Source organism: Saccostrea cucullata, unplaced genomic scaffold (assembly GCF_032062105.1).
Source record: "Saccostrea cucullata isolate Sc308-1 unplaced genomic scaffold, CSIRO_AGI_Scuc_v1 ctg944, whole genome shotgun sequence".
Lineage (NCBI taxonomy): Eukaryota > Metazoa > Mollusca > Bivalvia > Ostreida > Ostreidae > Saccostrea > Saccostrea cuccullata.
The window spans coordinates 149,350-177,267 of NW_026931427.1; the positions used below are offsets into that span (position 1 = coordinate 149,350).

A 27,918-nucleotide genomic window follows, 5' to 3' on the forward strand; every position below is an offset into this window, starting at 1 on the left:
TTAGAATAAAACTTTGCTTGGAGTTCTTGTAGAAAACAATTTGCAAATAAACAATATCGAATTCAAATTAACTTTCGTGAGCTGTTCTTTTTGTAAAATCTTCAATTTGCAAAAGATTGACGTGCATTTTATACTGTAGTTAGACAACTTCTCCTTACTATCATAATATAATTATGTTATATCAGGATAAATTCCTGCATGGAGTTATAATTTCGCATACTTGCAGGAATAAAACACCACATGCTATTCAATGGTCACCAAGATGCAAATGCACTTTATATCCAAAGTTGTCTTCTGAATCCACAGTATTCCAGTGCTTTAATTTGTACAGAAATGACCATCGTATTTCATGAAAAATCTTGTATTTAAATCCATCAATGAGTTCATATTTCAGCTTATCCCTTCAGTTTCCCCTTTCCTTGCAACTACGGCATACAAAAAGTAGCCCTTTACAAAGTAATTTTGGCAGGTTTCCCCAACAGCTAGAAAGCCCAGTTAGCAAGGTCTAAGTCAAGGCAATAAGACCCTTTTAAACTGAATGCCCTTGGTTTTATATGTTGCTATTTTAGGTTTTTCTCACATCACAAACTTGGGTTAGTAGTTTTTGACAGCATTCTTAGTTTACAAGCAGTGCTATGTTTTAACCTTTAATACAGAAATAACACATCATCTGATACAGACATAGACTTGTTTATTGTTACAAGTAATGCACATTTATAGAATTGAGCTTACAATACATTGATGACGTAGGCGCTACTGGAGATCACAACCGTTACCATGACAACCTAAAATAGTAACTATGGAGATTTAGTTTTTTTTTCAAATACTAGAATTTTAGAATGGTATCGAACAACTTTAAAATTTCCAGAAAGAGAGTGGTAACTTTAGAATGAGGTAAATAATTCTTAATTTAGTCAATTATATTATTATTATTTTTTATTACAAGTCATTTTTGATCTCCAGTAGACTTTACCAAGATGCAAAATAAATAAGATTGACTGAAGAATTAAAGCTTGTTTCTTATGCCATTGGGTAAAAACAGACAGTTTTAGGTTTCACTCCAAATACTTTCAGATGTTACAGCAATCAATGCAAATTATTAGCACAGGCAAATCAATTTTAAAATGGTGAACTTTACACATCACTATTGAATGTATAAATAGTGAAAGTATAAGTTCACTCCCAGAATGTTATAAAAATAGCTAAAAATTAAACTGGTTGAACGAAGACTCCATGCTTTAGTAAGTTCACATACAGCATTCCGTAAATTTTAATTTTAAAAAATTGCGGAATGTTAAAATGTGATTACATATTACAAATACAAAATGTAATACTGAATATGCATTGTAAAAAATAAATGAGATACTAGTATACACAAAATGCCTGAAGGTAAAAGATTTCCCCCAGACATTTATTAACTAATCTCATAATGCATGCATGACAAATTATAAAACAATTAATAAATAAATGAATTTATATGGCAAACATATCTAGGACTAGTTAGGGGTATTAATGAGCTATAACGTTACCATGACACTATAAACGCAGTGCAACTACGTGGCATATAAAATATGTATAGACCTATACACAGTGAACGACAAGTCCAGCTAAAATTTATACAAATGTTCGCATTACTTTTTTTTCATATACATGTATATGTAAGCGCTTAACATACTGTTTTTATTACAACACTTTGGCATTTAAAATATGCAAATATTTTCCATAATTTATCTACAATACGAACCAACACACAGTTCTACATACTAATTAATTAGTCAAACAAAACAAAAAAATTCAAATTAAAAAAAGAAAAGATTTAAAAACAAACTAAAGTCCTTTATTTTTGACTAAACGTTTCTTGGGAGTACATAGATGATTCTATTTTAAGGTACATATAAATTATACAGAACTGAACAGAAAAGTAAGTACAACCTTTTGCATTGCTGGCACAATTTCACTAACACGATTTCAAGTGGAATATACGAATCTCAAAAGAGACGTTCAATTGCCTTCAATTTTGAAATGTTTCACAAAAATTTTCACGCGAGTTCTCATTTACCTATATTGTTTATTTTTTAACCTAAACTATACTAAGTATCACAACGAAATCTTTTGCTTTTCACATCTTAAAGATGCATCATAAACGCCTTCCTTAACACTAAATTTACGATATCTAACAAAAGTTTTATTAAAAAGGGTACCTGCATGGTAGTAAAAATGATGCATTAAATTTACAAACATGAATATAAACAAAATTTGAAGACGCATCAGTATAAAAAAAAGAAGAGCGCAAATATCTTGATAAAAAATAACTTCAAGGCAGCCAATGTATGGTTTAGCTCATCACAATACGAAACAACACATCATCCATTTACAATGGACTCTGAGCGAAAAAGTAGGCGTAAATGAAGGCATAAACTGGTTAACTAATGACTTTTGTACAAAAACGAAGTTCCAAGCCAACGTTAAAGGTGAACGTTTCTATGAACTGCGTGTATTTCCTTCAATTTGAAAAACTGGAAACAATATCAAAAGCTGAAAATTATGAAGTAAATGAGTATTCTGATATAAGCTTGATTATTTCTTTTCGTGACACTATAAGCCGGTATAATATACAGTCAAACCTGGATTACCAGTGTCAAGTTAAATTGTTGATCTTTTTAATCCAGATTTGAAGGTATCACTACCCTAGACGTTTTTTTTTTTACACAGATTAATATTGCACTTCTGTCATAAATGTATATAGTTTGGTGTGACAAAAACAGGATTTCATTGAAAAAATGAAGTGAATATTTTTTTATGACATTTATGGCTAAGTAATGAATTATGACAGGGAAAAGCCCCTCATTTTCATAGCACTTGGTTTTGATATTTGAAATTCCCTCCAAACTTTTTGTACTTGTTTTATAAACATATATTTTCTCTTTTTTCATCATAAATTGGTCCTTCAAGATTTATTTTGAGTCGGTGTCACGTGAAAGAAAAAAATAAAAACATCATTCATATTTTTTAAACCCATGACTAGGCCTTTTTCATAATAATCTCCCACACTTTGTGTCAATTTTTTTTTCCTACTCCATCTTCTTTCTTTTAACTAATCCCCGCCAGGTCTTAATCCATTCCTCACAACATTTCTCAAAATCATGTGGGATTTTATCAAAAATATGTCATGGCAATATGATACATGTTAGAAGTCAATTGTAAATAGAAATCTATCCTGATTCACGTCTATTTTGCGGTTTCCTCGGTTTTAGGTTCTGATTGTTCCTCCTTCTTTTCCTCTGTCTTTGTTTCCTCTTTCTTTTCCTCTTCGCCTTCCTTTTTCTCTTCTTTAACGTCTTCTATTTTTTCCGACTTTTCCTCCTCTTTTCCTTCCTGAAATAATAATTCGTAATACGAGTTATCTCTCTTTGCTTGTAAATTTTGAACTATCCCCTTCCCCCTTAAACTGCAGTAAAATATTCAGCAGTAAGGAAAAGAATATAAACATCAATGGTAGTAAGTATACTCCGACATTTGATAACAATGTAGCCTTATGTGTTTCACATTCTATTTTAAAGTTGGCCCTTGAATTATTTTTATGCGGTATTAAACCCACCTTTTTCAGATCATCTTCATTTTTGTCTTCATCTTTCACATCGCCGTTTTCTTTAGGCTTCTCCTCGCCCTCATTTTCCTGACCCTCCTCCTTCTTCTCCCCCTCCTCTCCCCCCTCGGGTTCTCCGCTGCCGGGGCCTTTGAATTTCTTCGTTTTCTTGACCAGACCAGCATCAATTAAACTGTAGGCCATGTCAATCAATGTGTCCTTAAGCTCAGTAGGGGTAATTTGAAGGACATCCTTCATCTGCATAAAATTATTAATTAATTTAGTTCGGCATTCTTTTCAAATTTTGATTCATTCGATGGATGAATCTTAAACTTGCGTGTTTTGTGACGCTATCTAGAAATATTTTTAACATCAATTTTTCTGCATATTAATTTATTTTTTTTAATGAAACCTTACCCTCGTGGTATCAAATTTGAAGACTTTTCCGACATCCGGCATGATCATTTTAATGGTCTTGTCGAACCAGCTGCACATATGAAGGATGGCATTAGGACAGTTTGTTGTGGGAACATTGTATCCTGAAAAAAAAGTATTCCTTTAAAACGAGTTATCTTTCTTTGGTCATGGGATTGCTTCATTTGCATGATTTAATCAATAGAGAGAGAGAGAGAGAGAGAGATTTGAAACTTGAAAACTTTTATTTGTAAACAATTACAATTTTTCAGCCGCCAATATTCAAAGAGAAACTTTTTACAGTCGCTCGTACGTGAAACCATTTTTAAGAAGGTGATAATTCTGGCGTAAATCACAGCCAAATATATAGGATGAAATTTAATTTCTACAGATGTGCAGTTTTTGTGCGCAGGTTGAGATGAGACATACATGTATATCTGGGCACAAGGATGTAAAGAGAAATCCAAAGAATTTGAAGTTAAAAGCAATAGGCCAAAAACTTAAACCCTTTTTATTATCACTTAAGTCAGCTAAATGTTTCCCCCAAACTAATACACATGTCACGTATCATCTTTATCATTTAAACAAGTGTTTTTAAAAAACGTAACTTCCTTAATGGCCCTTTTTTCAAATAAAATTCTTTATTGTCATTCGCCCTCTAATACAAAAGATATAAGATACCAAAGTAAACAAAACCCAATGCGGAATATTTTTTTTTTGCTCAATTTACACGTTTGTATTTTACAGACATGACCTACATTGTTGGACTTTTAGCTATTTTTTAACTAAACTTTCATTTATTAAACAAAATATTTTGAATAAAACGTAATTTCAAGAGAATGTATAAATTCATATTTGTAATCCACCTTCAAATCACCAAATAAAATTAATTGCCTATTGTACCCCCCCCCCCTCTCTCCCACTCCATTCCATGAGCTATTCAATGAAGATATTTATATTTAAATATACATGCACTGTATATATAATGTTTGCTGTCAAAACTGTGTCTCTTTAATAATTAAGAGTTTATAGACCGATTTCCATGATAAAAAATTCCTTATTTCCCTCTCAATGTAATTTACACGAGATAATAAAAATTATCAAATCATAAAATTTCCATAAAATGAAATAAATATTCAAGCATAGAATCGGACCATTTCATGATCGTTGGTTTTCCTCAATGCCTTCACTGTGAGTGTCGTTATCACTGATTCAGATCATATTAATTCATCAAAGAGGTTGTTTTTTCATGACGTTGGTATTTTTAAAACCCCGATAAATTAAGAGAAATATTGCATTCTCGTTACGTGGGCGATCTTGCGTCTTTTCATACTCATGAATGCCAAATTTTAACAGACATTTTATATTTATCCATGTCGACTTTTTTTTTTTTTTTTTTTTTTTTTTTGCACAAAAATATGAATCACAACATTGCTGAAAGATTGAAAGACGAGGAAAATTAAGTTTTAAGAAAACGTAGGAAGTGATAAGATTTGTGCATCATTCCTGTTAAATTAGCTCCTCCAGTTTTCTATGGACGTTTATATCTGTATTTACAGTCACGACTTAGAATGCGTGCATGTATATAAAATCCAATATAACTATTTTCCTGCTTCTTGAATTACAAAATACAAAAAGGAAACATTTAAAGCTCAAGAGTTGATAAATATGCAGACAAACACTTGCTGTCTCTAAGAAACAAATAACTTACACCAGGCATACAATCTAACCATTTTAGTATAGCGAATATTGTCACTCATAATGCGCATAAAATCCTTTGCTTTATTTTTAAACCAATACATGTACTAGCTTGCTATAGATACCTTGATGTTTGAATTCCTTTGACAGAATTAGTGCCATTTCTTTCATCCAAACATTTGAGTTTACTACAAGGTGTCTTTTGCCTGAAAAAGAAATTATTGATTGGAATATAATTCAATAATTAATTAGAATCCTCTGTACTTATCTGAACCATAAAATGTCAAATAAATGTCATTTGTGTTTGATAAGCAGTATTTATATATGTAGCAAGTTAAAAATCATTAATACGTCCCCCTTCAGGCTCCTAAAAATATAGTTTATCTCTACTGTCTGCGTGACGATTAACTTTACCAGCATAACAGAAAATATCATCATGGCTACTAATGCTGGTTGGCAAACAAGTAACATTCTAACATTGACCCACTTTTTCCACATTAAATGTCAACTGTCAGCTAAAAATTCTGAATAAATTCCCAATGCCATTTCTCTCATTGAAGACATGCAACAAGTTACTAATAATTATAAATGAGATATATGTACTTTAAGTTTTTCTTTTTTGTTTCATGTATAATGCCAGTCATTTCAACTACACCATTCGAACCCGTCCCTGTGACGTCATGTAAATGAGACATGCGCATTGCTACTTACCAGCAGCATCGTCTAACGTCATCGCCTTGATATGCGCAGCCGCAACGTCACGAACGTCAACTACGGGAAAGTTGAGCTTGGCAACGAACGGCTTTTCTCGTTCTAAAATACGCTTCACTACCTGTTGAAAAAAAAAGATTTTGCAATTATTATCAATGATCGATGTTTTTTTTTTCAAATTTGTTTGGATTAATATTTTTGCTTTTTTTTATAAACTGCACATATGAGCTTTTTTTCAGATGTAAACTGCAAAATTATCGTAATTTCTAAACAGTGTTCACAAATAGCTTTTTTTCTTTAACATTTTTTTAGTGTAACAGATGGAACAAAATTTCAAATAATAATAAAAATGTTCAAAGGAGTTTGTTTTTAGAGCCCTCTGTTGCATAGAATGCAATTTTTCTGTGACATTTAAATAATTTTACTATAAAGATAAAATAATTAACACAGATGTTTCATTTCCTGTCGAAAATTATGACCTAAATATGCAAAGAATGTCGCTTTCACACACCCCGGCTGGGTAAAATGATATATCACTATCTTGTCCAGGTTTTTTATGCATTGTTTTTGTTTGCTTGACCTACTTACCTCGGAACTAGTAGACATTGACCCATTTATGACGGGGCCCATCACATAACCTGGGTTAATGACAGCCAACTCTATCTTGTCCTCATCTGAGCAAATAAAAAAAGAAAAACACATAAAAACAACGATCTGTCATGCTGTGGAAGAAAGAGATTACAATTACATGGATGCATGTTCAAAACATCGTAAACAAATAATTCAACGTTGCTGCGTGTTGTTATGCAACAAGCATGATTTAGAAAAAAGCGATGCTTTGCCAGTCAGGATGTAGCATTTTGTATTGTATGTTAACTTATGTTTGGAAGGGAAAACTTTAAAAAACAGTTTTTGCACTCAGTAGGAAAAGAGAATGTGATACAAACTGAAAGAACTAGTCAATTAGTTATAAAATTTGTATTAACAGTTAAGGGATATCTTAAAATTATATACGTTTTTAAGAGCAAAAAATCATGATTTTTATTTAATTCTTTGCAAATGATGTACATAAAATCTAGATCTAATTCGTTACTAATTGGATGTTAAGAAATCCCCCGCTTATCATGCAGAAGTTGCTATTTCTTTAATATTTTATTTTTCTACCTGCCTACACTTGTAATGGTATTGACTTTCTTAATGTTTTATTAACCTCGGGCTTGCATATCCGAATGAAACAACAGTCGTGTTCCTTAGTCACAATAGACGACGCTCTGTTACTCCCAGTTTAATAAATGTTTATATACATTGTAGGTAGAGGTAGAGATTATCTGGCAAAATGCCCTCCCAGTCATCTTAAAAACTTAACACTGCAACAAATACCTAACAGCAAAAAAAAAAAAAAAAAAAAAAAAAACGTGAGATAAAAGCGATGGAATAGATGGTGATGTTTATGTGCGAATTATTGCCTAGGATTTGTTTGTCATCTGAACCATCGTGTTAGAAAACCTTTGTTTTAATAATTTATTTTGCTGCTGCATCCTGATTGTTTAATTAAATATAAATAATACAGGTGGTTCACATGCATGGACAAATGTCTTTGATATATCTTTTCAACTAACTTTTCTGTTGAATTTGAAAAGTTAAAACATTTCCTTATTTCAAGTAAAACATTATAATGAAAGATTATTCCAGATAAGTTATTAATTTGCTAATGCATATATTGAAAAAGTGACGCATTGTCGCTAAATAGGCATATCCAAACCCTTTTATTTAACATTATTGCAGAAGACAATATCTAGCTGTCGTCTGCTCTAGAGTCACGTGACATACCCGGAAGTTCTTTGACGTAATCCCAGGCGGCTTTCTCGGCTAACGTCTTACTTTTGCCGTAGGCGTTCAGCTTTTCTGGTTCCATCCAGTCCTCCTCTGTAAAGGTTTTGGTTGTGTCGGCGCCAGGGCCCCCTGAAACGACAATATTGGTGAAAAGATGAATGTCCCTTGTGACAAAAAAAGAATTGGTCTGCTTGCCTTACGAATTTAAAACCATACAGGAAATTAAAAGTCTTTGGTCGGAATCGGCAAACATTTGAATAAACCTATTCTATTTCAAATATCTTTTTTTTATCTCTTTTTATTTTCTCTTAAATGGCTCTAAATGTTTTTCTACAATAAATGAATTGTATTCGGTATATAATTCTTGTTGGATTGAACATATTTCGAAAATTTCGTGCAACAATTAAGTTCTTGATTTCTGAGAATATCAGAATCTGGTGTGGAGAATATTTATGGCCAAGTGCTAGTTGCATCACTTTGTGTGTTTGCGTATGAGCTTATAGCCTGAGGACAAAGGATAAATGGCTCGAACCTTCCACTTAAATGTACTCCGGCAGTGTTTGTCATTGTCTGAAAAAGGACTATCGATTTGTTCCGACGAACTGTCAACTTGCGTCATACTAACCTCTGATTTAGCGTTTTTTTTTACTCAATATCAAGTTGGTTGTTAGATTTTTTCTCCTTAGTGGCGATATTTTATCCAGTTCATTGCTAAAACTTTTGCGATCCATTAAAAACTACAAAATTAAATGAACTACATGTAAAATGCTCAAGAGCAGTGTTCTGTCAAAGTCTTTGGGTTGTTCATGCAAAATGGTAATCGGAAACACGTCATATTTCTTCCACTTCCAGTTCACTTGCAGTTGCACTATTTTACCTCCCGGTTATGTACTCATTGCAACGGTACAATGTATTTCCTGGCCTATATGCACCCTGCAGTTGTAAAACTCATTAGGGTTTGTATAATCTGGGACTTTCATGGACGTTTGTTAATGATTGGTGACAAATAATTATAAGAACTTCAAACGACATCTGAAACGGCTTGCTCTAAAAACTCCAGTAAATGCCAATAAACCTCAAGCACCGTCCAACTTTGTTGTTAAGTGTGTTTGATTTTATGCCTTTATAATATCATTTTCTTGAATGTTTTTCAAAAGAAAATAAAAAAAGATTTCCGGAAAAATTTATGCCTTTGAACTTTGTTTCCTTGACAGCTAAAACATACGGATAAAAAAATAATTAAGCGAAGATCCTTGACCTTCTACCCCAAGAAACTTACTCGAGCTTCCACAATTGACATTAAAAAAAGACTGAAAATTTGAACTGAAATTCAAAACACAACTCACATCCAACAGCAGCACATGAACTGGTGAGGACGACACGCTTGACTGATTTGGCGGCCACGCATGCCTTGAGTACAGCCTGTGTGCCCTCCACGGCTGGCTGAATGAGCTCACTTTCTTCCTTGGGGGACTGGGCAGGGAAGGGACTGGCGACGTGTATAACATATTTAACGTCTTTTACAGCCCTGTAAATATGAAAAAATAAAATATAACTAGAAACGATCTCGTTGCGAGCAACGAGAGGTCTTCCGTCCGATTCCGGAAAAGAAACCAGTAAAATCGAGCTGAAAATTGATTTAAAGATCTTTGGATACTCAGATAATTTAAACGGGTCACGAGCAGTAATATTCAACACGCTATCTATTACGCTATTTGAACCCGTACTATAAATTTACTTGTGTGTATATGCAATTCTGCAACAGTTCATCTGTCATAGAATTATGAAAGGAGAGTTTTAATTCATAATTTTGCGCCAAAAGTCACGAGTAAATCTTGGTACCTTCTCTTTGGAATGTTCTATTAAATAGGTGTGATAGCTTCAATGAAGTAAAAATATAGAACATTCTTATTGCCTAAATTTCGAGGTTTAATTAGCAAGTATATTTAATACATTCTACACATTAAATATCGTATCTATGTAAGTAACACTGAAGCAGTGAAACGACTATGAATTTTTTTAACTTTTTGTAAATTTCCTGTTTATCCCCAAAGTTGACTTTCTCGATTATTTACACTTTTATGAAAGGGTTGGAATGTTACGCCGAAAACATGACTAGGCCTATCACATTCAATTTATGTTCAATGACTTGCATCAGATCTGTGAGAAAAATGTGTATATAAACTCCGTTAAACGCTCCTTTAAAAAAACACTCTTACCTGTGTCTTTTCTGTTAGTTTAATATGTCACAAGTGTGCATGGAATAAAAAATACGGTTACGTTTTATACTCTCTATTTATATTGTTTCATGTAAAAACTTTTACTTATAAATATGTTTTAAGATCTAATTTCCGTTTTGCACAACTAAAGGTTGTAGATGCCGCATTTCATTTGTACATGTAGTCTTTTCTTTTTCTACTTTGATGACACGCCAAAACCAAATATGGTAGACGTTTGAGAAGACCTTGGATAAACACTTTAGTTTAACACAGAATTGCACCGTAACTACTACGTGAAAATCAACGTATTCATTTACATTTCGTTTATCCTTACATATCTTTTGTTCAAGCAAACGCTCAGCTGACTCTTTAACCCCCTACTCGCGAAATGTCGGACTTGACAGAGACAGCCGCCATTTTGGTACCGCTTCAGATTTTGAAATATTAATATTTAGAGTTTACATGCATCAATATTCAAACAAGTTATATAGTAAGCATCAATGAAAAGGTCTCTATTAACATTCTAAAAATAAATGAAAAATATTGAAAAACAAAAAAGTTAGAAAATACGATTTTTTTTCATTCCCATCCGGTAACGACAGAAAGTACTGACGACGAACAAAAAGTCGCGTCCTGGTTAGTATCTATCACGATCTATAATCCCTGAAAGTTTCATGTTGATATCTTTAACCGTTCTTGAGATTATCCGTAGACAAAATGTCATTTTAATTTCAGAAAATGGTCCGTAATTTGGCACCAAAAAGGAATTTCCAAAAAATCGCTCGGATAGATCAAATTCATGTAACAACACATCTTCACTGATAATTTCAAGTAATTCCATCCAGTAGTCTTCGAGAAATCGCGCACACAAAATTAGAAAGTCAAAAAAATAATAAAAAGAATAATAATAATAAGAAACAGTACAATAACTATAAGGTCTTCCGTGAAGACGGAAGACCTTAATTAATTTTCTTTTACAGTCTTGTAAACAAGACATATTACATTATTAACATCTTTTACAGCCCTATAAACAGGAAACACGTGACATATTTAACATCTTTTACAGCCCTGTAAACAGGTAATATAAAAAACCTTGGCAGTTTCAGCTTTATAATTTCATTAAGCTTGAACCAATGTAAACCATAAATACTTCTTGGTGCCTAAGTCAATACAGTATATTTAACAATGGCATGGCCACCATCCAAATTTAATGAACACAAAAGTTTTTTGAAGGAAAATAATTGGGAGTTAATTAAAGCTCGACTTTCATCTTTCTTTGATCAATTCAAGTCTGAATGAAGTGTAAAAACAATACATACGGCTCCCAGGATTCCGGTTTAGTTAGATCCGCCTCTACCAGCTCGAGCTCGTGCTTGGCGTCTGGACAAAGCTCCTTAAGTTTTTTGATCCTCGCCTCGTCTTCCAGACTCCTGAGGGTACCCCTGACGCGGTATCCCTCCTCCTGGAGTTGTTTGACGATGTGGGTGGCGATGAATCCCCCCGCTCCTGTTACCAGCACCACTGGAAAAAATAAATAGCAAATATTAATGGCGCGTTAATCAGTGGACGGATCCAAGAGTTTTTAATGGGTACTTCAGCAGAAAATCTGTAAAACATGGATCTCAAGCTAATTACCGAGAAGATTAATGAGTGAGTTTCGTTTGTTGCATCATCCTAATTTTTCTCCTTAGTAATACCTTTGTGTTTACGTTGGAACTTATCTTTTATTCATTTTATCAGTCCAAGTAACAAATTTTGTATAAAACTGAGTACTCCTCAGTATATAAAAATTTGTACAGTTGAAATTTTACATTTTTCTATAATCCCCTCGACTGGAATTTTGCCATATTAAGTTTCTTACTTATCTGTAATGAATTGATAGTGTCTGTGTATAGATTTTATCTTATATCCACGTGCAAGTTTTCAAACCGCGAAAACACACAACGATGAACATAAAATTCGTACGCAGTCGATGTAACTATGTAACTATGTCAAGATTTCGCATTCCTTGCGGATTCTTTCAAATTAATACCTCGGTACATTTAGTTTAAGAATAACGAACCCATACCAACCCCTTACCCTTGATTGTCTTGAGGGGCGTGGAGAGTAAAATTGATAACCTTTGATGCTCTATTTAGTAGGTTAATATAATGAATTATTAACGACTGCATCGGTTCCCCAAAACGCTTTTGCACAAGAGTGATCAGACGACGTAGAATTGTGTAACGCCAACATAAAACGAAAAAACTTTTTTTTCCAATTCTCTGTCGTCTCCTGAGCGCTGCTTTGCTGCAATATAGATTTTGCAGGTTTTTCTTGCAGCGCTGCATTTTGATCTGCAAACCTCAGTCATCGGCACCAATATAGACTATGAATCACCTCGTGAATTGTGGCGCAGGCATCGAACAATTGGAGACAAATAAAAAAAACATAGGACTCTTGACATGGTTTCTAATCAATTATACTGTAGTCTATAGATATACTTAGTAATTAAAATGAAATGTGTAATTAGAGACACAAACTTTTGCGACAGTTGGGTGACCTCAAGGGACCAAAAGATATCTTTAGGTCGAACACAACTCGCATATAGTAGACATTATTATAGTTAATGGAATCGTTTTTGGTTTATTTCAAATGAAAGAGTCAACATGGTGACAATTACTAAGGAAAAAACTTTCTACGGTTTGAAGGAAAACGAACATGCACTGGCATGTTAAATGCTTAGAGGAAACAAAACTGAAAGAAACTGAAAAATTGCAGCACACATTTGACTGAAAAGACGACTAGACAATTAATTTTATGATAACGATGAACTATAATTCTCTGTCCTGCGAGGAACCAGTTCTTCTAGAAAATTCTGAATCGATCGACCAAGCTAAAAGTTATGTCTCTGTGAATGTCGTAATCTTTTGCATAGGATTCATCGATACAGTGAACCGAACTTAAGGATTTGATTCACGGGCCGGTGATAGAGATGAAAAAATAGTCTTTGTCTGTAATAAAGAAATATTGTTTTCTCTTGTGCTGCAGTACTATTTGCCTTAACAGTCTTATTGCAAGGGATCAGCGCTTTAATCAATACTTATTTATAATATTTACTCTAGAATCACTGCCACAGCTAGACAATATGGCTTCGGCTTCTTTATGATTTAAGATTCTGTCCTGTAATCGGAAAATAATAAACATCAATAATCTTTCCCATTCAAGGTATTTTTGGTTCCTTCAGAGAGAAAGAGAGACAGAGACAGAGAGAGCACTTTAGCTTCTTATAGTTTGGTATAGGATTTGTCACGTGACCTTGGTGTGAATGCTATTCGTAGGCCGTTTAACATTCCCAGGAAATAAATTACTATTCTATAATTGCATCCTCAATCATAAAATTTTGACATTTTGTATGCCATAGTGATATTTAAGTTGGTCAAGTATTTTTCTCTTCTACTACAAGCCTAACTTTCGATTGCTACCGCTTGCAGTTCTAAAGAGGGTTTAAATGTGTTCTTTGTACCCCCTTTCTCATATCATATTTCTCTCTTGACATACTTTGCCTCGACAAAAAAAATTAGACTGATAAAATATCTGAACTGATGTAAAAGACATCAGAAACAAGACAATTTGTTTATTTTTATCTCAAAAAGAGCGAACGGTCCCATAAGGCCATGTTCTGCTACTTCAACACACGAAGAACAGGAAATGGCGCTAAACGTGGCATCATCCAGTTTGGTTTTTGACGTGAAGTATTTGGGACACAACAGCGGTTCTTTGCCATTAGAACTCTTTGCTGGAATGCATTCTATTCGCTTAGATCATTTTAAAGCTTCCTACAGAAATCAATATTCCTAAATATCGCTGCAGTTCTGGATTGCACAGTAATTTCACAGTAAATTTTATTCATTGGGGATACGTTTTATCGTATCTCAGAGACTGCCGTCTGATTTTTCCTATCGACTTTCATTAGAGCATGCCACGGTTTGTTCCACGTCTGAATCTGACATATTTTACTGTAAATCAGCAACAAGTGTTTTTTCACACCTGTAGATATCCTGAAGTTAAATAAAAGTTTTTTTATGATTTCATTCAACTTTGGACACCTGTAGTTTTTCCTTCATGTTTACTTCAGTGCATGTCCGTTTCCTGTGCATGCATCTTTCTTTTTTACTTACAAAATGGAAAAATTTCATTTGCATAAATGCTGTTACATGTCTTAATTTCCTTTTAAAATTTTTGTCTTGTCATAATTTTTACAGACACAAAGAATGTGCATGTTGCGAAAAGTTACCTTAAGTCCTCAAAAAAAATTGATTAACGGAGAAAAATTTAACCTTATATCTAAAATTTTATTACATGTATTATCAAAAAAATCCTGTTGTCGGCATTCACAGTTCTTTCATTCTATAATACAAAGTTATTTTGTGAGCGATAAACAATCTCTCGCTCTTCAACTTTTTTGTCTTTTTTTTTCTCGCTAAGACACTTAACAGAGGATCGAAGTTGAAACATCATTCTTGTAATAGTGACGTTCATGAAAAGAACAACTGCCTACCTCCGGAATGTTTATAGAAGTTTAATTGCAAAGGGTGGCAAAAACTCAAACCAGAAACAATGGTATTTGTTCTTTAAGGGCAACTGGTAAAGAGTTTTCGAGAGTCTCCGGCAAAGCAAGCATCAAAACATGTTTTTCACTACTTAGAAAAACTGTAATTTCAGATATAAAAAATTAATTCCTTCTATATATGAAGGCTCAACAGGTGAAAAAATAATTAATGACTTGGTATTTCGTAAAATGACCTCAACAATCATAAGGTGTCTTAATTAAGATTGTAAAAATATGTCTGGAATTTCCTCTTGGCCTTGTAACATTTAAGCCAATGTTTACATATGTAGATGACAGATGTTTACAGTTTACAAAATACTATGGATCAAATTCGTACATATCTGCCTATAGGGAGGAGAAAAATGTACTGTCTGGTCCTTATTAGTCTCACAATCATTCCACTTTCAATTAACAAGCAATATATGTCTCCAGGAATATCACATTTTGTCGCTCAAGAAAACAAAATATGGTCGATGTTTAGGGTACCACCCTGTCCTATCCAACAGTCAAAGCTGAATTGTCATTTCCCTGCCCTATTATCATTGTTCAAGGCTGTTTCGGACGGGGACGTGGGTCATATATTTACGGCGTACGTGATTCGAAACAAATGGTGACACTTTGAGTCGTACTCGATTACACTTCGTGGGAACCCACAAATACGACAGCAATAGTAACAGCACTCGCACTCAGATCATTGTGCACTAAGTGCTGATAATGTGCTTCTTCACTTGTTTTTTGTCATTATACAAGATGATGGCTTGGGAACCAAAATAAAACAAAGAGATTCTGTACAGATGATAGGAAGACTTGTCAAGAATTGTTTTCTCTAAGTGTGAGAACGATTGCAGAAATATATATAGGTTATATAGCATCCTTAGACGTAATAGGCACAAAAAATACCTATCTTTGAATAGCTCCTTATAACAAACAATACAGTGTGTTGTCGAGACAGGAAATCGACTTGTTGATTCTCCATTGACATAACCCATTTCAATATTGCCTCTCCTTAACTAAAGATCTGGGCGGAGGAAAATAATGCATACAAAAAAAAACACTCTATTAAGTGTGAGTTTTGTTATTTCCTAGGCTTTTATTTGTGTTGTCCGCTGGTCACTGATGCCTCAATGTAGTCATTTTATGCTCGCTTTGGCGTGTTTGAGGCGTATTAAGGGTCAATGTGCTTATAAACATTGGTTTACGAGAGGTCATTTAAGGTGTTCCCAGATCTATATAGGTGGAGCCAGACGAGAAGAAATTGATGCAAATAAACGATAATGTCCAGACATGGTGTTATGAATACATGTATATTATTTTTGTGTGATTATGTACAAGTAGCTCTGCTAAGTATTACATTTTAAAGTATTTTATGCTGTTTCCTTATTATTCGCAAGGTTTAAACAAGAAATACTTAATGTATCCGCATATCCTAAATATGCATACGTCCTTTTTTTATATCTTGATTAATTTTTTTGCGTAGATGTGCATGTATATTTATAGTACGTAATTATCAATTTGTACAAAGCTGCAACTTGTCTAACATAAATTGTGATTGTGAATCAACAATTAATGACTGCGAATTTAGCACTAACAAGATGTTCATAACCAGATTAGTCCGCTATAATCCTCTCTATCATAATTACCGTAGTGGTTGTACTATGAACTAGGATTATTTTCAGCAACAGCGACGTAAATAGACTACAATAAACTGACTAATAAGGGGATTATTAAGCGCGAGGTGAAAGGTCAGCAGACCGTCAATGGCGCCGACCATTACGTGAAATAGAATACGGACCGTGTCTGGTCCAATTCCCGGGAGAACCCTTTGTCTCAATTAATGTTTATGGAAATCAATACATACAGATGGTTAAACACTCTTCTCTCATACCCAGGAGGGCTGTCGCGGGGAGATGTATATATTATATAGATAAAGGGAACTTTGTACATCCATGACTTTACTTAAGGTCGCCGACCCTTATCGGAAAAGATGCAACAATGGGGAGTAAATTTGCCCCTAATCACTTATCCGACCGTCTTCTGTGCAATATGGCTGTTGATGAAACAAGCGATAAAGTACATTAATATCATAAAATATTCATGTAACAGTGCTTTCTCGGCCTGTCTTTGTTTCGCCTGCTACGACGTACGAACTGCCTTAGCTTTTATGACAGAAACACGCAAAAATGCATCTCCATCACAAAAGATCGATTTTCTTCTTAGGACCAAAATTTCATTACGACATCTGATTCAAAATGGAAAAAATGATCATACTTATTCAGCAGAATTTGAGATTTATTTATACATTCCAAAAATCCCATCACTTGAATATAAACTATCGCACTCAAGCTGAATCACATAAAAGCCCCTTTGAACGTATGTGCATGTGCATTTTTTACCAAGCGTTACAAAGACAGTCTGTGGTGTAATGGACTATTTTATAGATATAACTTATCTGCGTGTAAATAAATAAGGACAAAGCGGCATTAATGTGGAAATTACACACGTCTCAACCACAGGCATTCAATATTGCAATATAACTGTCTTGCGCATTTATATATCGGTCTACATTTTTTCATATATATCAAATGTTTACAGCACATTCTTTTTAAAGCATTTCTGGAATTCAAAAGGAACCAAATTAACCTCGGTCGCTCCTCTTTCACATTTTTTGCCCTATTTATGACTCTGGACAATCTTCTATCTCTCAAGAGTTATAAATCAACCGCGATGGTAACACCCCCCCCCCCCAAAAAAAAATGGAAATAGTGATAATTTCCTCAGAGTACTTGACCACATAATTTGATTGTCTTGCCATTTGGTCTTGTCCACATTCCTCGTGGAATACTTATAAACATACTCGTAGTTTGACATGCTTCCGTGTGTCAACACATACGGTAAAGGTAACAATATATACTCCGTCCCTACCCATCAGAGGTGGGTAACTTGAGATGAAGTAGAGCCGTCTCTATCCTCTGTCATCAGAATTTGTCAAATCTAGTCTAATTGTCATTTACACGGTCAATCATTTACCCACCATGCTCTAGTAAACAGCAGCTATTTTAAGTGTAAAAATTTATACTCGAGGGGGGTTTAAAAATGACGTTTTTTTTATCCCGTTTCATTCATCCTTACCGTAACTCGAATCTTAAAAATGAAATCGGAAGAACTGCTATAGGACATTAGATGGTCAAGTAGATATATACATTCAGAAGGGTTAATAATTTACGATAAAGATGTTTTTAAAATTACAGGAGAGGGTGGTCAAGAATTTCCTTTGAGTTTTGATTAAGCTGGCTTAATAGTAAGCTTGATAGTAACTTAGTTTATGACTTCTAGATTTAACCATAAAGCACTGAGTATATTAAAATTGCATGAATGCTATATGTGCTTCCTTTAAATAAGTGCAAAGAGGGTGCAAGCAAATGGCTGCATTCAGTATGCCTAAAGCAAACCACTTGTGAAAAAGCTGTAAAAATACGATATATGCGTGTCAGTTAATATTCCTCCATAGATACAGTAAATGGGTTTTAGAAATTCTGGTTTGGGGCTAGCGTTACTTCGGGGGTATGTAGGTCCATGGGGAATCAAAAATGTCCGTTTCTGTGTATCTGCGATGCAGGGTAATTTGCATAACTATTTAAGCATTTTCCCTATTATTGACGAAAACCAACATTTTTTTCATCGATAGCATCTAAAGAGCAAAACCCGGAATGCAAATTAAAATTCTATGTCATTTTTCTACTGTTTTTGTCTGAGGGTTTTCTTATCCTATCAAGATGTGGGTGTTCTGACGATGAAAAAAAATTATCCAGTCATCATTTACTTGTCATTTCATGAACTGCTATCATAAAAATTTAAATATTTATACGCCAATTTTGTAAATTGTTACTATTTCATTAACTATTTTTCAAAAATAACCATTTGATGTCGAGATTTAGGCCTATTTTGAAGGCTTTTAAATTGCCTGACTTCCTCTTTCTCATGGAAAAATCAGCTGTTTAATTAAAACGGTTTGGTTCGTACCTATCATTTCTGGATATACACTATTTGCTTTATAGAGTCTAATTGTCGTGCAAAAATGCACTCTGAGAGATTTGTCCTTCAAACTCTTAAGTGAAATGCAAAGAGATCTAATATTGTCATCTTTGCTTTTGTTCTGATTCGAAAGGTTTGGGAGAAATCATTCATTGATTAAGCTCCGTGATTAAAATTTGGATTGACTTTCGCTGACATCCTTGTATTTTAAACACATAAAAAATCAGATTGGAGGACTTAATGAATTTAAGAGTTAATGAAATTAATTGAATTATAGAGATGTCTTCTCCCAATCCGCTTACAATACAAAGCGTTTTCTATTAGGCTGTGAAAAAAAAATCGTGGACAAAAATGGGTCACAACATTTGTTCCGTAAAACGAAAAAAAGAATAAAAGCTTTGGTCTTCTTGATTTCAGAAATCAATGAACAGTTGTAAAGCTTTCCATCTCCTAGCTTGACAACTATTCAAACAACAAAATGTTACATCTGGAAATGAACAACACGTGCAGTGTGTGCTGGAAAACCGCGGTTTGTTTTAGATTGCGGAAATGAGATCAAAGTTACACTGATTAACATAATTGGTCACACTCTCAGAGAATGCGAATTGGAAACACGTAATAGTAAAAGAAATGCCAGATATTTTACTATTAAAACGCCATATACCCAATTCGACGATATACTAGTACATCGAACTGATCTAGGATTTATAGTCGCCTCATCTTAAAGTTCGTTCACCCTATCACCCAAATACAAGCAATATAAAATCATTACGATAATGGATTAGCAATGAATTTGACAGTTTAATCTTTATTGACTGACTCAGAAGTTTAAAGAAGTATACTGAAAGAGTAACAGACGGAATACATGGGACAAATATTCTGTTCTATACTGGTTATGGCAGTGTTTGACCCACGCAGAAAAAGAATGGGAAAAAAAACAACCTCATCAAAAGCATAAAACATATATTTTATTAAATGTAAAGTGACCACAACTATTTTTTTTACTTATTATCACTGATGTTGGGGGCTCACCCTGAAAGAATCCACTATAATTTATCAACGGGCGCGTTGGATTTGGTCGCGCGTCGCCCGCAGGTCATGGTGAGCAGCAATGTATTATATCTGGTTTGAGAGCGCGTCGCATTGGCAGATAGGACAAGCGTAATGGGGAATTTGACAGGTATGCCATCGTCGGATTATGTATTAGTGACCTGAACAAATATCGTGGTGTTCATCCGTCCAGCAGCCAGTTGTGGTTATATAGTAAATTTCTATCTAAAAAAAATCTTGGTTTCAGCATTCTAAGAAAATAGGCAAGGTAAAGGCCAAATTAAAACCTTTAGAAATCAAATTCTACAACATATCTAAGCTTTTTTTTAAATTTCTTATACGTGCTTGATTATGCGTTTGTAAATGGAAATGATTTCGTCGTCCATGTAAATATTATTTTTGTAATATGAATGCGCAAAAGGACATTAAACAAACAAAATAAACAATCTTAAAACTGAATTACTTCCTTTTTCATTCAGAAACACTAGTATGCCATTGTGGCACATGGGAGATATACACGCGGAAATAAGTTTTTGTCAAATGTAGTATCTACATTTTGAAAGATTTTAAAAACTTTGCGTGCAGTCTGGAAGAAGGAACCTAAAAGTGCGCATGCCCTCACGCAGCCTCTATCAGAAAAGCACCAAAACATGTCGGACATGCATCAGATGCTGATGGTTAAGGCGTCTGGTCGGAATCACATTCTGATAAACGCCAGGATCCAATGTTCCAAAGAACTCAAAATCATAACGGCCCCCGATATGACAGGGGGTTTATTTTGTCTCGCGGATTCATGTTTTCTTTCCCTTTGACATCTGACAGGACTATTCCATCAATGCGAGACATTCGACAACATAACCGTTTAGGACTTCAGTGAGATGTATTGCAAACACATGCGATATTCTTACAATCCCACAACATGGAATTTTCATTAGGTTGTGTTGATTCTGAGAATAATTTGATTTATTAGTGAAATGGTTATTTGACATTCAAAATAATTTGTTTGGTCTGGGAAAAAAAGGCTAGCAAAAGCAGACTATCAGTATCTCTGTCCAATGAATTATTCTTGAAAGCATTAAATGGACAAATGAAAAGACACACTTGAAAAATATATTCAAATTAAATTGTTAAATTACTTCCTTTTCAATATGTAGAACATTCATTTTAATTTTTAATAAAGTGAAGTACATATTCTCTTAAATTCAAATTATTTTCTCAAAAATCGCATTTTTACTCTAATATAAAATGAAATAGATACCTATATCTTTAAGTATCTCTGATTTAAGTATACACAATCGATACAATTATATATACATCACTTTTTAAAAACAGTAAGAGCTTCCATTAGCAACCCCCAAAATTTTCCCATAAATCACATGAGAAACCCCCATTTCTCAGTCTCTTCGGGAAAACTAGTTTTGACATCTTATTCGTAGCATTACCCGTCCTTATCAAAACATTTATTGTAGTACAGATGTTTGGCTCTTCATCGACACAGGCCCCATCTGTGGTGTACTGGAGTAAATTATCAGATCATTAACCCGCTACGGTAGCGGGTGCTCCCGAACAAAGAATGTCAAAGCTTTCACACACGACCAGACCTGGCGAAATTAGGCGGGTTTGTAAAAAATGGGGGTATGTCGGTAATGCTGCGAGGGGATATGTCACCCCTGTCTTTTTATCAAAGGAGAGAGACAGAGCGAGAAAGAAAGAAAGTTAATATCACATCAATTTTATAGTCTTATCGTCTCGTCTATCGCATTTTGAAGAAAAAATTTAAAACGTCGGTAAGTTTGGGAGGGGATACGTCACCCCTGACAGAGAGAAAGAAAGAAAGAAAGAAAGAAAGAAAGAGGGGATCTCTCATCAACATGATCAATCTGCCCTACCGTCTCTTCTATAACTCCGCTCTTTGAAAAAAGGGAAAGTCAAACATGCTGGAAGGTAATAGGCCTATGTCATCTATCCTCTAATCAAAGAAAGAAAAAAGAAAGAAAGAAAGAAAGAAAGAAAGGGAAGGGAGAGAGAGAGAAGGTAGAATATATCTTATCAATCTTATCGCCTTATCGTTCCTTTCTCCTATCCCCATCTCTTTGAAAAGAGAAAGTTACCGTGGCTGCTGAGTGGCAGCAATGATTAAAACATTAGCTTTATCGTGCGATAAGCGTGCACCCCCTCCCAGCCATGCCCCGTCGGTTTGACAAGCTACTGTAAACACTGATAGTGGTCCAGCCAGACACTCACCATTCGTCAAACGGCTGTCTTAGACCTGTCAAATTTATAGAGATCAAAGGGACAATGAACGTCCACAGGGTGGATCTATAAATTTTTAAAACAGGGTTTAACTTTCTTTGCATAAAAGATATTTTAAGTATCCAAAGTTAATTGCTTGACCCATTTTTTCATGTTTAGTTGCAAACACCTGTTTCAAAAAATTTAAATGAAATTATCATACTTATATGATTTATTATACATATATTTATGATATATTAAATGGATTTATTTTTACGAAAAATAGGCATGACCATGACACATATTTTACGGACTAGTTCATCTCAAGCTATGCAGGTCGACAAGAATTAAAAAGAGCATTTATTGCGAGAAGAGATTCCACGAATGTAAAAAAGTAAACGATTACAATTCTCTACTCTATCACAAAGTGCCACTAGAATTTACGACTCTTCAATGATTCAAAGTGCAGATAGGTTAGAGTTTTGACATACATTTTTGTCTTTAATTGATTGGCATGATTCATGGCCTTCAGACCTAAATCCATTGTTTTAACCACCCAAACTCTAAAAAAAAAATGTACAGTCACACCTTGGCAATTGAACCACCCACACGACTTGAGAGGGAGCAAAGACCACAAGGCTGAAAGATGGCCAGTGAGTCACTTAAGGGGGTCATTAATTCCAACCGATGTGTCACTATCATTTTTTGGGATTTCTATCTACTATGCGTAAGGCGATTGTATATTCTAGAATTTTTTTCCTCTCCCTCTCTCTTTTCAAAAGTAGTGGGATGCAAAGCTATCCCTAGACTCCCCGTTCCGACGCCTAGATGCCTCCATGGGGAATATAATTAATATTGGACAAGGATAATTTTTTTTAATATTTATAACTTACTACTAGAGAGTTTATTTTACACTAGCGTTTGGGAGCAGCTCTCTCTCTCTCTCTCTCTCTCTCTCTCTCTCATCAGCAAATTCATTATACAGGCTCTTTGTCATCAATTTCCAAAATAAACACGATCAAGTGTTGTAAACAGCCGTGGGTAATTAACTGACAAATGACGAGCCAGACTCGTTGAACCTGCCCTTATGGCCTTGAAAACAAATTAAATGTGTTAAGATTGATTTGAAAAAAGAGGATCAAATAAATAACAGTGTTTTACAAATAAGAAAGAATGTGCTATTGTATAAATCGGATCGTGGGCTGTGTATCAATAGATTTGCTACTTTTTTTCCAAACCTCAGTGAAAAATAACACACGCCAGCGCTATGTTGAGGATGTCATGGAAATTATAAATATTTATAGAAAACTGTGTCTGGTTTGGGTGATCAGTTCAGTGGGGGTCGACCTTTAGATTAAAACATTACATCATTTACACGTCAGGGATTTTCTCCCTGGTGGAAAAGGGTTATCATTTACGGTTCAAAGGGGGTCTTTTCCAGGGGTTAAAAAAATTCTGAGAGCCCCAGGAACTTTCTGAATGTTTCAATTAACGGGATGATAGAGATAGGAGGTCCCACGTTAAAGTATCGGCCTATCCTAAAATATGTGTAAAAAATAAGAAAATGCTTCTAAACATACATAAACAATATTCACTACAGTGCTTATCGAAAAAATAAACGATAACTGTCGATTCATCCGCTCAGCGAGACGTGAGTCACAGCGTCTGAATCACTTGATTTTCTTTTGCAAATGCCTGTAAATATTAATTGATTTACGGAAAACTAAATCGTGAACGATTTGTTTTCGAACTTTATAACTAGACCAATGATTGTTGATGAGTAAAATATTTAGTCATTTCGTAAAAGATTTTTTTTTTTTATATTTTGGTAAAAACAAATCAGTGAGTCATTCGCTCTGTGAATCTCGCTCCATATCGATTAGCCTGAGATTCAAATTCTAACATATTTCTGAAGAAATCGACGAAGGCACGATAGAGGGGCTCTGAAAATTATATCAATAGCCATATTGTTCTTCCCATATCGAACACGCTTTAATGGATAGGAGCATCGAAGCATAGGATTGGTAATCGCTTTAATTACTCATTTAAATTCTGTTTCAATGCGAAAGATCAAAAGCAGAATTTAAGGGAAGAGCGAGATTTCAACTGAAAATCAATCGTTTAACCCAATTACAATTTTATCCAAAACAGGACAGATTTTTTTTTTTTGTTAACTCTATGGGGACGTGTCTATGCTAACGTTCCCAAGTACTGGGAGTATTAATCCACAGGCTCAAATTTCAGCATTATACCGTTTGTAAAAGTACAAAATGCGCCCTGCATGTGAATTTGGTTAGACCCCGAAAATGCGGAGGAGTTATTATAAATGTGAATTTTAGTCGCTTAATTAAAATGCGGAAAATATCACCCTATGCTATTAAGTCGGTGCGCGTTGCGCAAATGAGCATTTTTTTTCCTCAAAAATATATATGTAAAAATTTAAGGGGGAAAAGAATAAGCGGGTCGTAATTATGGTAGAGAAAGATTTTCTTCGTTTCTTTTTGAAGTGTATCGGCCACCACTTATAATTATAAGTGGCACTTTAGTCTCACTTCAGCTGAGCTAGGAAGCAGTTTAGAAAAAAAATTATTTTTACCAAACACTCAATATACAAGTATGTGCGCAGTTATATAATTTTGTCTGTCATTATTTCCAGCAATTTTTTCCCCTTCTGAGTCTTCCATTCAGCGGCAATCAGCTCCCCCCGAATGATCCGTGAAAGGCAGATGAAGAAACAGGGGACGCGAAAGTGATACAGCAAAGCTAACTTTTTTTACACATGTCTTTCGTTATATGGGGGGTTTCTTGAAGTTTATATAAACGCATCATGTGGTTTTGTAGTTGAATGGAATTCTAAATATTTATCTAATTCCCGTGAATTCTGAACTTTTCATCGCGTTGAGGGCTACTTCGGGGGCGCATAGACAATTTGCTGTATGTCACATACATATATAAACAAGCCGAGCAATTTGTCCACTTAACCGTTTGCATGTATAGTAGTATATATGTGGTATTTCTCACTAAGAAGTGACTGAGCCCGGGGGGTAAACATATATTACATTACATTGGTATATAACTGTACAAGTGCGACTTGATGCGAAGCAAATTGAATTAAGGTGATAGTATTATGCTGGATTAGTGTGTCGATTTGTAATATCAACAGCCTCAAGAATTTTTCTGTCAAATATTTCGCACCAATGTCAAATGCACAGATTAAAGTCCGATTTCAGCCAACACAAAACATGATTTATGAGTCTCAATATGCTTACACTATCCCATTACAAATCCACATTACATGATTTTTTTTTCACAGTGCATAAAACATGCGCATTTGGCCTTGCTACTCATCACGCATGTTATGTAATCACTTAACATGAATGCCTTATAATCCACAGGAATAATCAAAAACCTGCTTCGCACCCCCAAAGGATGCAGACGACAAAATGAGATGCCGTCTGCAACAGGACGGGATAGAAGAGCAAACCACGACATGGGCGTGTTTTTCTTGTATTTTGCTCAGTCTGGTATATGGCGCTTATGTCGTTTGCTTGCTGACAATTTTTTTTTCTCTCATAAAAATCAATATAAGAGGAGTCGTCAATTTATTATAGTTTTCATTCCATGGAGAAACCTTCACGAATGAGGATGTTCTAGTTACGTTCAACAACAAAAGGCTGCAGAACAAAATATTCATATCTCAGCCAAATCACATATCTTTCCATCTTTCAAGAATTAAAAATTTCCGCTCCGGGAAATGAGTTTTTTTTAAATATATAATTCCATACAGGGCTTAATAGATTGTTTCCGCATTGCTTTGAAATATTTTTAAACCTCAGCTCGTTAAATCGTCGCTTCTTTCAAATGGATATTATTAAAATCCCAATTAGGATAATTTAAAACTGCTTGCTGAAAAAAAAGTACATAAAAAAGAGAAAAAAATCTTACCTTCTTTTCAATTAAGGTGTTGTTCATTAAAGCACTAATTTATCTACATCGTTCACTCATCAATGAAATCATTTTCATAAAGATAAAATTTTGTAAATGGTTATAAAATTGTCTACTTACATGTAGAGTCTGTTGCTTCTGCCATCTTGCTGTAGCGAGAACAAGCAAATAGCCAATGCGTCTGCTGCGCTAATCGAAATCGAGGCCGGAATTCCTTGTGGGGCACACCCCCTTTTCATATATTGACATAATCAGAGCTCTGAACGGGAGGCAACTCCAACTCAGATATTCATTAAAGTTAAATCAGCGTCTTGAACATAAAATATTAACATTTTTAGTTTTTAAGCATGGGAATAATTGATACAATTTAAAAATAATGAAAGAACAGCAAATGTCAATCTGTGTAAATTTAGCAAATAAACGTACACTTACGTTTCACTTTTATAACATTCCCTTCTATATTTTTTGAGATTTACTTTAATTGTCCACAAATTATTATTGGAATATACTTGTAAGATCTATGTTAGATAAAAATTGTTCCTCATTCTACCTTAAATCACCTGCACAGAAACTTGAATATATACTTTGTGCAAAACTTGAAGTTATACCTGTTGTTTGCACTTTTGTAAAACAATCATTAGAATTCAGAAATAAAAGGTCCACATCGGTGTAACATTTAGGAAATAAATTTCTATACGTCAATTGTATATATAATTCATTGTTTTCTTTTGTTTTGTTTTTTATGATGGATTGTATTGCTTGACCCATATGGGTGCATTATGCAATAAAGAGAATTATAATATATTATTAAATTTATAAGAAAACAGAAAGTTTTATAGAAATGTTGAATTAAGCAATATTGATTCCTTTTACCTGTTGTTTTGCTGGACATGAAGCCCGATAATTTCGATGTAGGAAAATTAAATGTCAAACACCTAGCAGCGATTTCCAAAAAAAGTGGGGACAGTAGTTCTATCGGAAAAATTAAATGTTCACCCGGTTTAAAAGGGGGGCTAACTACGCATCACCCCACCCCAGCCCTGTCACATCCCGTTTATATATGTCTGAGTGTGAAGTTGATTTGAGTGATAGTTTGGAGCATCTGAAATAATTTTAAGAACTAATTCTTAATGTTTATGTTCATTCGAAAAATAATCTTTATGACATGGTATATTTTATATCTATAATTTCTGTTCCATCACAGCCGGTATATATACCGGTAGATAACACTTTAAATAAATACAGATAGAAATAAACTTTTTTTTATATATATATGAATTGAACCATTTATTCAACAAAATAAGGGTTTAAGTAACCCGCATAGTATAAAATATCCATAAATGTGTAGAAAATCTGCAGCTATCACATTTCTACAATCGAATTTATGTTAGTTGTATTTATAAGCATGAATTTAAAAGGCTATGATATTTTTTCTTAAGTTTCCACATGAAAACTGCGTTGCAAAAGAAACAGTTGCATTTTAAAACGGGGGGGGGGGGGTAAAGTTATGTTGAACCCACTTTTTATGTTTTGATTAACTATCATCACTCCCAACAATACACTAAGCCTCAGAGCATGATATTACGATAATATTGATGTACTGTTTC

The 27,918-nt window shown here is 34.2% G+C and overlaps 1 protein-coding gene across 1 annotated transcript; it reads right to left on the bottom strand.

Annotated features, from left to right (window-relative positions):
* Window positions 1-671: 671 nt before the first annotated feature.
* On the bottom strand, window positions 672-26,584 carry LOC134232593 (uncharacterized). The gene is made up of 10 exons (XM_062714587.1): window positions 26,432-26,584; window positions 11,781-11,982; window positions 9,589-9,770; window positions 8,240-8,371; window positions 6,998-7,083; window positions 6,410-6,530; window positions 5,824-5,904; window positions 4,004-4,125; window positions 3,599-3,844; window positions 672-3,375 (listed from the first exon to the last, which is right to left on the bottom strand). Exons 1-10 carry the CDS (start codon window positions 26,454-26,456, stop codon window positions 3,229-3,231), a joined length of 1,344 nt encoding a protein of 447 aa, XP_062570571.1. The 5' UTR covers window positions 26,457-26,584; the 3' UTR covers window positions 672-3,228.
* Window positions 26,585-27,918: the final 1,334 nt, after the last annotated feature.